Here is a 13,437-nt window from a genome sequence, read left to right on the forward strand (position 1 = left end):
GAGTCAGCAGCAGTGGCTGAATGTCAGCCTCTGTCTCAGAACAGAGGGATCGCAGCCCATTCTCCACTGATGTTCTGGCCACTTTAACTCTCTCTCTGTTGGTGCTGCTCAACCGTGTAGCGTCCCAGGATGTAAACCTCACACCTGTCCTCCCAGCCCTCACTTCCAGGGCCAGCGCGTCTCTGTCCTTTGTGTTTCTAATACCGCCAGCCGCCAGTCACCCCTCGCGCTCCAAAGCTCTGGCCCTCAATCTGTTCGCATGTTCCCTGGCTCATGGTCTCAGTCTGCTCTCTCGCGTGTGCCGTTTGAGTGTCCAACCGCTCACCAGTGCAGGTGGCTATCGTGAATGCTGATCATCTTTTCATATATGTGTTGGTCCTTCATATATCTTCTGTGAAAAATGTATATTTATGTCCTGTCCTCAGTTTTTGACTGGGTTATTTGTTTTTTGGCTATTGAGCTGAGGGAGTTATGTTTGGATATTAACCACTTATCGGATATATGGTTTGCAAATATTTTTCCCCATTTTGTAGGTTGTCTTTTCACTTTATTGATGGCTTCTTTTGCTGTGCAGAAATTTTTAGTTTGTTGTAGTTTCACCTGTTTATTTTTGCTTTTATTTTGTTGTTTGTGCTTTAGGTGTCATATGCAAAAAATTATTACTAAGACCCATTAAGGCAGTCTTTTCTTAAATTTGCCCTCATACCATATTTTTTCCTATTATTTTTCAGACAGTAGAGTGCATTGTTTGAAGTCATGGTCTGCACCCAGACTGTCTAGATATAAATCTCAAGTTTACTCAATGGCTGTGTAATCTTCAAATATTTACTTAACCTCTCTATATCTCAGATTTCCCATCTTTAAAATGAGAATAAGAGTTTTATCTTATAGAATTCTATGTGTTAAATGAGTTTCCAAAGCAACAGTTCCTGGTATATTTTAAACATTATGATTTAGCTTCTGTTATGTTCCCTTTATTAATTTCAGAGATTACCTCTGCAATTACTTTTTTCATCTATCTTATGAATATAATTTTTAAGTATTATTCTCAGTAAAGATTTATTTTTGACAAATTCAGTTTTTCCCCAGATTTATTAAGTTATAATTGACCTCTCAGGTTTTGAATAAGTGAAAAGAGCTTTAATTAACTCTTGTCCCTTAGAGAAACTCTCACTAGTTTTAGAGCTATATATTGACAGTTATTTCTCATCAACACATTATTCCAATCTTTTTGGATCCCCTTATTGCTATTAAGTCAACAGAGAGTCTGATTTTCCTATTTTTGCCATTAATGCCTCTTTTTCTCTCTGGCTTTTTTTGTGTGTGTGTGTGTGTGTGTCTTTGGTGATTAGCATTTCCATTTAATTTTACTGGTTGTTTATTCTTCTTGGTTTTTTCTGATCTTTCTGAATGCTAAAATTGGTAAATCAGCTATGGAAAAATTTAGTAACTATCTTTCTCTTCACACATTGCTTCATACCATTCTCTTTCTCTTTCTGAAAATCTGATTAGATTTATAATATATTCTTACTATAGCCCCCATTCCATTTACCTTCCTTTCATATTTTCTTTTTTTTTTTTTTAAAGATTTTATCTATTTATTTGACAGAAACAGAGAGCCAGCGAGAGAGAACACAAGCAGGGGTAGGGGGAGAGGAAGAAGCAGCTCCCATTGGAGGAGCCTGATGTGGGGCTCGATCCCAGAATGCCGGGATCACGCCCTGAGCCGAAGGCAGACGCTTAATGACTGCGCCACCCAAGCGCCTCCCTTTCATATTTTGCTTTTCTGGCCTGCAATCTAGACAATTTCTTTATCTTTGTTTCTTCTTTTTTATAATACAAATTCCTTTATGTTTAAAAACAAATCATATATATTTGTTTTATAATATGTGTCTGAAATGTCAAACATCTAAAGTCTTTGCAAGTCTGATTCTGACTTTTATTCTTACTGTTGACTGTCACTCATAGTGACTTGTTTTCCTGTATGTATTGTGAATATTGACTATGAATTTTTCACAATGAAATTTTACTTTTTCTTTCCATCTAGTCTCATGGTTTAAAATTGATAATTTAAATTTTTTTAATTTAAATTCAATTAATTAATATATAATGTATTATTAGTTTCACAGGTAGAGGTCAGTGATTCATCAGTTTTATATAATACCTATTGCTCATTACATCACATGCCCTCTTTAATGTCCATCACCCATTCCATCCTTCACCCCCTCTCCTCCAGCAACCTTCAGTTTGTTTCCTATAATTAAGAGTTTTGTGGTTTGTCTCCCTCTCTGATTTCATCTTATTTTGTTTTCCCCTATGATCCTGTTTTGTTTCTTAAATTCCACATATGAGATCATATGAAAATTGTCTTTCTCTGATTGACTTATTTCACTTAGCATAATCCCCTCTAGGTCCATCCACATCATTGCAAATGGCAAGATTTCTTTTTGTGATGGCCAAGTAATATTCCATTGTATATATATACTACATCTTCTTTATCCATTCATCTGTCCATGGACATCTGGGCTCTTTCCATAGTTTGGTTATTGTGGAAACTGCTGCTATACACATTGGGGTGCAGGTGCCCCTTTGGATCACTACATTTGTATCTTTGGGGTAAATACCTAGTAGTGTAATTGCTGGGTCACAGGGTAGCTCTGATTTCAACTTTTTAAGGAACCTCAATACTGTTTTCTAGAGTGGCTGCACCAGATTGCATTACCACCAACAGACTGAAACTTTTATTTTCCTACTCTGTGGGTAGAGTACCTCTCTGGAGGGATGTTTCTAGTTCACCCCAACTATGATTTTGAAACCCTTTGGGATCCTAGATATATGTAGTTTCCTATTTGAACATTCACCCTTGTGGTCCCTAGGCTTTGATTTTGGTTCCCATACTCTCAGAGAAGCCATGAACACCAAGGTGAAGTTCAATGGGATTTGATAAATGACTTAACCGTGAAAGTTAGCTCCATTTCTCAGCTTGCCGCTTTTATCTCATTTTGCTGTTTAGTAAGTTTTTCTACCTGAACTAATTCATTGAGACATTTAAAAGTATTTTATACTTTGTATTATTTTAAGAAGGAAGCTTTGTTGTCGTGTCTAGTTTCCAAATTACTGGAAAGGGAAATCTTCTGTTACCTGGCCGTAGAATGGTATTCAAGATCCAAACACAACACGAGTCCTGTCAGAATTTACATGGAGTTAAGTGTCAGATGCAATAGGTTGTGGTTCTGTCTTACACTTTCTTTATACCAATCACCAGGTGATGGGAATCATGGAATATTTCTGCACCAGTTCCTTAGAGTGATGTTTGAGGGCTTTTCTTGTTGTTTGCTGTTGTTGTTGTTGTTGTTTCTTTTCTGGTTCCCATCTCTATTAAGTGTGCTCTATATTATTAAATACCTTGAGCTATATTTTTCTCTACTCTTCTGCCTAAACTAAAATTACAAAGTTGGCTTGAAGTCTCAGAAGACTAGTGCTACTCCTTCTTAAATCTTTACTGTTTCCTTCCCATAGAGTAGGTTCTGTTGAGGTCAAAAGAACTTTTTGGACTTAAAGGATGAGGAAAATAGACCAAAACCATATTTAACCACACACTGTAGAAAACCATACCTCCACATTTACGTAAACACTATGAACTCCATCTTCTATCTACAATTCATAGTCTTTTGTCCAGGAGACAAAAGTGTAATTTATTTTCTTGTGACTCACAATATCATAACTCATTCTGGTTGTGTTTGAAAGCAAGACGTCTCTCTTCCTGGCATTGCTGCTTGGTCCTCAGGGATATATGATAGCAAACATAACAAAACCATCACAAATAGTTTTCTTTTCTTTACTTTTAAATTTTTTTCCTGCTAGATCTTTTTTTTTAAGATTTTATTTATTTATTTATTTATTTATTTATTTATTTATTTGAGAGAGAGAGAGAGAGAGGGTGAGCACAAGCATGGGGAGTGGTAGGCAGAGGGAGAAGCAGCCTCCCCACTGAGCAAGGAGCCCCATGTGGGATTTGATCCTAGGACCCTGGGATCATGACCTTAGCCAAAGGCAGACACTTAACAGACTGAGCCACCCAAGCATCCCTCTGCTAGATCTTCTGTTGCATCTTATTGTCTGTTGTCCGTTGTTTTATTCAGGGGCATTTCAAGGAGATATAAAATACAATTCCCCATAAAATCTTTTTAATGTTTTTTGTTTGTTTGTTTGTTTTGTTTTGTTTTGTTTCGTTTTCCCCCTTGAGTTCCGTCCTATCCTTGTTTAGCCTTTAAAGGATATTTCCAAGCAAAAGTCCCACTTGCTCCATTTTTAGTAAAGAGTCAGGGTTGAGATGAAGAATAAGGTACACAGAAAAATATATATTTGATTATTTTACTTCTTTTACCAAAATTTACATCCAGGTAGCCATACTGTAGCCCTGTCACATGCTAATTAGAGTAGAAATACTTTTACTCCACTCTTCTAATTTGCCAAGTAACACTCTTTATTGTGTCCATAAATAAAAATAATGCAGAATAAGTTAGATGCTGATGGTTAAGTAGGCTTATCTCTAGTTTCCTCACTGCCACTATGTAAGTTGCATACTTACCAAGATTCAGTTGTGTTTATGCTCTCTGTTTATGAAGCTTGTACTTTTGATATAATTAGGTAATTCAAATAAGCATTATGCAGGTTAATGACATATGAGTGCACCAAAAGTGAGAGCATTTTGTTCTATGAAAACAAAACAAAATATTTTTAAAACCACAAAAACTAATATCTTTTTTTTTAATGATTTTTTATTATATTATGTTAGTCACCATACAGTACATCCCTGGTTTCCGATGTAAGGCTCGATGATTCATTAGTTGTGTATAACACCCAGTGCACCATGCAATACGTGCCCTCCTTACTACCCATCACCAGCCTATCCCATTCCCCCACCCCCCTCCCCTCTGAGGCCCTCAGTTTGTTTCTCATAGTCCATAGTTTCTCATGTTTCATTCCCCCTTCTGATTACCCCCCCTTTCTTTATCCCTTTCTTCCCCTACCGATCATCCTAGTTCTTATGTTCCATAGATGAGAGAAATCATATGATAATTGTCTTTCTCTGCTTGACTTATTTCACTTAGCATTATCTCCTCCAGTGCCGTCCATGTTGTAGCAAATGTTGAGAACTCGTTCTTTCTGATAGCTGAGTAATATTCCATTGTATATATGGACCACAACTTCTTAATCCAGTCATCTGTTGAAGGGCATCTCGGCTCCTTCCACGATTTAGCTATAGTGGTCTGATGACAGTATCCTAGAAAGTTTTTATTTTTATACAGTCACCTCATACACATCTACTTTTATAGCATTTCCTTAGTTACTTATTTTATTGAGTTTGTTCAAGGTGTTAGTTGTTGTGGACAATGTTCATAGCAGCAATGTCCACAAAAACTAATGTGCTATACTCATCATTATTATAAAAATGCTATTAGACAAAAATGTTAAATATTAAAAAAAATATTTCCTTTAGATTCTGGTTAGCAAAAGATGCTGAGAGAAATATCAAACCAAGGAAATACAACACTGTGCAGATAATCACAGGAGTTATAAACAAAGGCAGTTGACAATAATTAAGGGATGAAATTTCCTATGAAGGTTTCGATGAGCTATAGGCACAATGTGTAAAATCACTTGGCTAACTGATCATTAGTTATGTTCTAGACCAGAGGAGTATATATTAATGTAACTGGTTTTTCTACCTTATTTTTCTAGTGCAATAATTTGTCTAATGTAATAAATATAGCTATTGTACATTTCTTGTGAGGAAAAATCATCCCCATTAGAACCTGATGTTTTTATTTTCTGTAAGGGAGTATTCAATATAAATAAATGTGTAAAGGAAGGTTTATCACTTCACTGAAGTTTTTGTGTTGTGCATTAGATTAATTTTAATGGAATTTTATTATTGTTGTCAATATCCAAAAGTGTACATTAATCTGACCTTTGCAATAAAAGGTATTATCATTTTACAGTGATATTTTTGAGTTGGTTTGTGTTTGTCTACTTTTTTGTTTTCTCAGTTTTTGAAACTGTTATTTATGTCAACAGGGCATTCTTTAATGAAGAAACATCAGAGCTACTAAACACATTGAGACACAAGATATCCTAGTAACAAAGGATGACTTCCTCTTGGAAAATAATTATCTTTCTGTCAGTAGCTGGGTGTCTTTCAGGTAAGAATCCTGCTGTACATATCAAATAAAATATATTGAAGTCTTCATTACAAAATATCCTCAGGTTTTCATTTAAATTTATATCAGAAGTCATACTTTCGACAAAAGAGAGAGAAAACAACTCTTAAACTTTTGTTAGCATTGCAAAAAGTCATATACAATTCAATATAATAAGGTACCTAGAAAAATACTATATAAATGTTAATAAAATGAGTATCCATTCCACCTCATTGACTTTCATTTACAATGTAAACCATTATTAGCCTTTAGAAGATTTGGAAATATATATATTTATCATTTACAGCAAGTAATTGTAAAAATGTCTCATTACAATGCTAAATTTTACCATATAAAGACAGAATCATGTCGTATTTATTATACTCACACTCATTTAAAGGCATCCCCAACACAATGAATTTGTTTGGTTGTCTTAGCTTCTCTAACTTTGCTTTGATCAATCTTATTGTTCTATATATTGGATCTAAAATAATATCTTTTGCTCTGCAAGAGTGGTTTATCTTCTTTGGAGTAATACTATCATAATGCTAAAAATTAATATATCATAAATTTTTATTTTAAGAATGTCTAGAAATTAAATTGTAATGATGATTTAAATGTTTATACATGTAACATTTATAGCTTAATTTGATTTAACTCAATAGCTATGTTGTTTTATTAAGTTCTATCAGTGTAATTTCAACTATGCATGATGAATGAGTCTTCTTTAAAAGCAAAGAGGTAATCCTCAACTTAGACTAATTTATTATTTCAGTTATAAATGCATGTTACATGTTTAAATGTAATAAATAACATATTTACATGTATTTGAATGCCTTTGAAAGATATATCAAAGCTTCTTTTTTGTTGAAATACTAGTAATTAACTGCAAAAACAAAAAGCAATTCTTAATTTATTATTATTATTATGTATTGAGCAACACTGCTTATGAGGAAAAACAGGTTTAAGAAGAGACAGGAAAGGTAAGATGAAACCTCTAGAAAGTGTTGGTAGACACATCTTTGAAAATGTGAAAAGAAAATGTGAACAAGAGGCATTAAAAGTTAAATGAAAACCCTGATTCATCAATATTATGGTTACTTTAAAAAGAAGTGAAGACTCTTCAAATATTTTATCCTATTTTTCTTTCTGTACAGTATTAGCATCTTCCCTAGTGATCCAGTTTATTTCTCTTTTACTGTCTCAATGTCATCTTCCTCAAATTAAATTAAGTGAAGGGAATAGAGGTAGGCATGCAAGATGAAAGACAGGATGTCCAGTTAAGTTTGAATTTCAAATAAACAACAAATAATTGTTTTAGTTCTAGAATGTTTCATGCAATATTTTATTTTATCCAAAATTTAAATGTAACTGCAATCTGGTGTTTGTTTTTTGTTTTGTTTTGTTTTTTATTAATTTGACAATGATATTTGGAGGGAGGATGGTAATTAACATTACTCCAAAGTCTTATTTTCTTGTACTGGCACATTATCCTCCCAAATAGTCACTTCAGATGAGGTATTCTACTCTGGTTGTGGAAACATGAAAATACTCAGTCTGAGGTGGGGTCCACAATCACTAGATTCACAGTTCATAAGGTAATCAAGGTGTTGCTGTCTCCATAGAGCGAAATGAAACATTGTAAGATAAGAGTAACAAGGCTAAGTCTGGAGGTATGTTACTATTTAGATATGATAGACAATTTCAAAAAAAAAAAAGTTGAAAACAAAGGATATTCTCATTTTTATGTGAGATTAAGTTTTTATTTATTTTTATTTATTTATTTATTTATTTTTGAGATTAAGTTTTTAATTATCAGCACTAAACATAAAACATCTATATGTAATAGTTATTTTTAAAAACAGATTAATATCTTTTCTACTGTAGAGATCTGTTAAAAAATTGATTAGATACTTGTAAGGATCAATTATCAAGGATAATTATATTTAAAAAATTACTCTCTTTTATCTTCTTATTTTAACAAATTATTTTGGAAGTACAGCTCTTATGCTTTTGTTAGTTGGTAATACTTATATTCAATATTCACTTCACTATTTTATTATTTGGTATTTTATTCTTTAGGCTTTCTCTGGTTATTGCTTTTATTTGTTTATAAATATCACATTATAAGACCTACCTGGCTTAGTAGTAACCTGATTACTATTAACAGAAAATGAGGGTAATTAAACTATGGGTCATGAATATATTTTATGTTGTTGCTGCTATTTGAACCAGAAAAACTGATCAAAGAAATGAGAGAAGTCCAAGACTGTATTCTTTCTTTGTTTTACTTATTCTTTTTTTAATGACTAGATTATCCTGGGTGTGTTTCACTAAGAAACATAGAACTCTTATACAACCCTATGTTGTCTAAAAAGTGGTTATTAAAATCAAAGAAACATTGATAACTTGTATAGTGATCTACAGCCTTATATTAAAAACAGACTGATGAGTAAAACAATGGTGAGGTACCACTACACATATCAAAATGGTTGAGATCCAGATAGACACAAAAAGTAAAAGCAATATCAATTGTTGGTGAGGATTCAGAAAACAGGAATGTTTATTCATTGTTGGTAGAAAAACAAAATGGCACAGCCACCTTGGAGAACAGTTAGGCTGTGTTTACAAACCTAAGTAGTCTTGCCATATAATCAAGAACTGGACTCCTAAACATGTACCGGATTTTAAAATGTATGCACATACAAAATACCTTCACAGAAAAGTTTACAGGAGTTTTATTAATAATTATCAAAAGTGGGAAACAACCAAGTTGCTATTCAATAAGTGAATGGATAAACTGTAAATTTCATATAATTCAATATAATTCAATGATAAAAAGAAATGATCAAGCCATGCATACACATGGATGAATCTTATATGAATATTGCTAATTGAAAGAAGCCAGCCTGAATAGCCTAGATATTGCATGATTCCATTTATGTGACCTTTTGGTAAGGGAAAACTATAGAAACTGTACAGATTGCTGATTGCCAGAGTTTGGGACAAGGGGATGATTAAATGAATGAATGAAGATAAGGTATTTTCTAGGGTGATGAAAACACTCTGTGATATTGTAATGGTGGATGCATGTCATTACACATTTATCAAAATCGAAGAACTTTTTAGCACAAACTAAACACCAATGTATACAAATTAAAAAATAATAATAATTTAGGAGGTTAAAGGATCCTAGAATGAAAGGCAGAATGTGACAAAAAATCCAACTATATTACAAATGTATGAAGCAACTTCGCTTAGGGCAGTGGGGGACAAGGGTAATGACTTAAGTAACTATGGAAATGAATCTTCAAAACTAAAAGCAAGAAAAAAACCCACAAAGAAACCTCACCAAAAACCCTGTACTTTGGTAATATGCTCTAGTTAATATTATTACTAGCAACTCTAAACCCAGTATACATGAAATTGAACAATTAAGTCAATAATGGTGGATGGTGGGAGCCAAGTTTCTCACTGTTGGAGGGGAAGGTTACAGATAAGCAAGAGGATAGAATGATCTATGTGGTAATGGATTAGCATTGGAGACTTCAGTATGAACTCATGTTTAGCTTAATGTAGATACAGATGGTTACATAAAATAAGTATATATACGTGGCTAGGTATACACACATATATCATGTTCTGTCATTTGAGATGGTCTAGAAGCAATGTACTTTGGTAGAAACCAACACATTAAGTGCTGAGATCTTGGTTTCTAATACTATTCTCCAATGGAAGAGATCAGGGCTATTTGAAGAAGGACTAACTCTAGGACTAGGGCAGGAAGTGTACTTGACCAGCCTAGAGTATCTTATAATAACAAAATGTAAAGAAGTGCTAGAACAAACAAAACAACAAACAAAAACAAACACAATGAGGCAGGTATGTCAAAGGGACACAGGAACCAACTGAAAAAGTTCCCAATGGCCCAAAATGGAAAATTTTGAGCAAGAAAATAAGGAAGCATGAGTTATAGACCAAAGAATAAAATAATTACTCATAAGCCTCTATTGATATAAGTGAATGAATAAATAATCAAAAGAATAGACAAATTTTCCATGTAGATGAATTTCAAATAATTTATGAAAATACTTTTTTCTCAAAGAAGTGGATTATAACTTCATCCTCCTTTAAATGTGGGCTGTCCACAGAAACTTGTTCCAAAGAATACAGAGTGAAAAAAGAGGATAAGAAAAGTAACTTCCCAGGAAGAAAACTGATACCTTCTTCAACCCAGTGATGATCAAGGTCAACATCAGCAAAGATAGCACTTACCCTTGATATGATATGATGAGAATGGCACCTTACCTCTGTGATTTTCCTCATTAAAACCTATATCCCCAGTCTAATCATGAGAAAAATATCAGACAAATCCCAAATGAGAGACATTTTATGGCGTACTTGGCTAGTACTCCTCAAAAATTTGAAGGTCATCAAAAACTAGGAATACTGGAGAAACTATCAAAGAAAGAGGAAGGCTAAGGAGACACAAAAACTAAATGTAATGTGTGACTCTGCAATAGATAAAATCCTTCAATAGAAAAAGAACATTGTATATAAACTAAGGGTATCTACATAAAGTATGTACTTTAGTTAGGTAGTGGAATCATCAATCTTATGACAGTGAGTTGTGAAATGGTTAGTAGAGGAGGAAAATTAGATATTTATTGTAAATTTTGTTTTCTGAGAAGTTGAGCCAAGCAAAAGAAACAATGTCAGATAACTTCAAAAAGATAGAAATTCAAAAGTGTGTGTGTGTGTACATTTGTGGACCTGTTTTAACCCTAGAGAAACTATTTACAGAAATTCAATCCACAGAATACGTAATATACATGTTGGTTGTATATTGCACTAGTTTTTGCTGCATAACAAACCATCCTTAAATTCAGTAGTGCGTGTGTGCGTGCACACACACACACACACACACACAAAACAAACATTATTCCCCACAATTCTGAGTGTCAGTTTGGTTGTTCTGGTTTGGGCAGGTTTAGCTGATCTCTGCAGTCCCCATGAGGTTTGAAAGAGCAGGATTGGCTAGTGTATTCAGTCTCACAGGGCCGGTAATTGGCCCCCACTAGCAAGGCTAATGAGTATGGTTTGATCATGTTTCTGATTTCCCAGCAGTCTAGCCCAGGCTCTTTCACTCAGTTGCTCAGATAAGTGAAGCAAAAGTAGGGATAAACCCCAATTTGCAAGCACTTCTTAAGACTTTGTGTCATGTTTGCTATTGTCTCATTGACCACAGCAAATCACATAGGCCAAAACAGGATTCAAGGAAGCAAAAAAGTAGATTCCACCTCTTAAGAGAGTAGTTTGCAAAAGCACACTGTAAGGATATCGAACACAGTATTATTAACTTAGGCATTATGCTACATCGTAGATCAATAGGACTTATGCATTTTTCATAATTTAAACTTTGTACCCGTTGAATAATACCTTCTTGTTTCCCCCACTCTCTAGCTCCTTGGCACCCACCATTCTACTCTCTGCTTCTATGAGTTTGACTATTTTAGATTCTTTATAGGTTCTTTAAATAAGTGCCGTACTTAAACATTTTCCAAGGGAGTAAATCTCATTTTAAGTGTTCTTACAATAAAATAAATAAAATAAAATAAATAACATAAAAATAATAATAAATTAAAAGGGCAGGCAAAACTTTTGGAGATGATGGATATGTTTATGGTATAGATTGTGGTGATGGTTTCAGAGATGTATACTTATTCCAAACTTATCAAGTTGTATACATGACATATGTACAACTTATTGTGTATCATTTATACTTCAACAAAGTGTCTTAAATAAAGTGTGCATATAGCAATAATATATGCCCATGCCCATTTTTGAGCTCTACCACATAATTTTTTATATCTATGAATATTTTATATGAAAATAATAATCCTGTTTTAGTTAATAAGGAAGATGAAAGATTTCTTTGTATCCTTATTTCAGATACAGTGACAGTGAGAATACTGTGATCTAACTTCATTAGCTGAGCTTAAAAAAAACTTTAAAACTCAGCAAAATTATGTTCATCAATATAAAATAAATTCACTTGAATAAAATCTAAGCTTTTCATGATAGAATGTATGAAAATGGGGGAGGAATCATGATTAGTATAACCTAGTTCTGTATATATATGTACAAAAATACCAACATTTCAACCTCTACTGTGTCAAAATCCATCTTGTTTTCTTTAAAAATGATTCTCCAAAGATTTATTATCCTTCAAATGTGTATTGAGGCAGCAATTGGGAGGAAACAATATGGTACAAGATTTACCTTCCTTGAATTTATAAGCAACTTTACTGACATTCCTTGGTTCTGTAAATTGCTTTTCATTTAATTTCCATGTTTAAATAAACACAACAACAAAAATTAAAGGGTTTAAATTGTTCCGCTCTGTTTTACAGAATATCCTATCTAATGGGTTTTTTAATCATCATATCCCTTTGGGAATGTGGCTAGTAATTATTCTAATTTCTTTTAAAATATTTACAGTTAGAAATATGTATTATAATAATAATCGTTAACAATGTGTTTCTTTTTGTGAAATATAAAACAGCTTGATGGGACACTGAGCTTAAGAGAGAGAGTGCATGTGAAATATGTCAAATACAAATATTAATTATTTATTATTAGAATACACTACAATGCAGTTATTATTACCCACATCATCATGTGGTTGAAGGATCATTTGGTTGAGGAATTTTGAAAAAGCATTCTTTTTTTTATTCCCCAGTACCAGCATATTGTTTTCAACATTCCAAATCTGCTTATGGATCTCTATCAAAGTTATAGACTTAAAAAATATTTAATTAGATTGATTAATACTAGATATATTTATAGCTTGTTTACATTGAAAAAATCTCCTTCACTAAATTAAAAAAAATAGGATTAAAAATAATTTGCAGATCATGTGGCCTGATTCCTTACAACTTGGCAAGTAAAATATTATTTGTTCTCAATAGGGATGAGGCTCAGAGAGGCTCTATCACATACTCAATAACACATAGATGGTAACTAGTGGAAGAATAATGAGAAGGCTGACTCCTATAGCAATGATTTCAACATACCAGACAACATGGAGTGGAGACAAGAGAGAAAATTCAGTTCTCAAAGTTACACTTTCTTCTGACGTAATTACATGTATTTCCTTTTTCCTGAATTACTTTCAGATGGTTCTGATGTAAGCTGTACTGCTTTAAATACAACCAAAAAAGCATACATTTTC

General features: G+C 33.2%; 1 protein-coding gene across 1 annotated transcript in view; it reads left to right on the forward strand.

Moving 5' to 3' along the window:
- The window catches only part of CNTN5 (contactin 5), a 1,310,719-nt gene that overhangs the window by 523,697 nt on the left and 773,585 nt on the right, over positions 1-13,437 (forward strand). The window contains exon 3 of the mRNA XM_026505289.3: positions 6,082-6,206. Coding sequence (XP_026361074.3) covers positions 6,152-6,206 — 55 coding nt within the window. The 5' untranslated portion in view covers positions 6,082-6,151. The remainder of the gene's footprint in view (positions 1-6,081; positions 6,207-13,437) is intronic.

This window comes from Ursus arctos, unplaced genomic scaffold (genome assembly GCF_023065955.2).
Source record: "Ursus arctos isolate Adak ecotype North America unplaced genomic scaffold, UrsArc2.0 scaffold_22, whole genome shotgun sequence".
NCBI lineage: Eukaryota > Metazoa > Chordata > Mammalia > Carnivora > Ursidae > Ursus > Ursus arctos.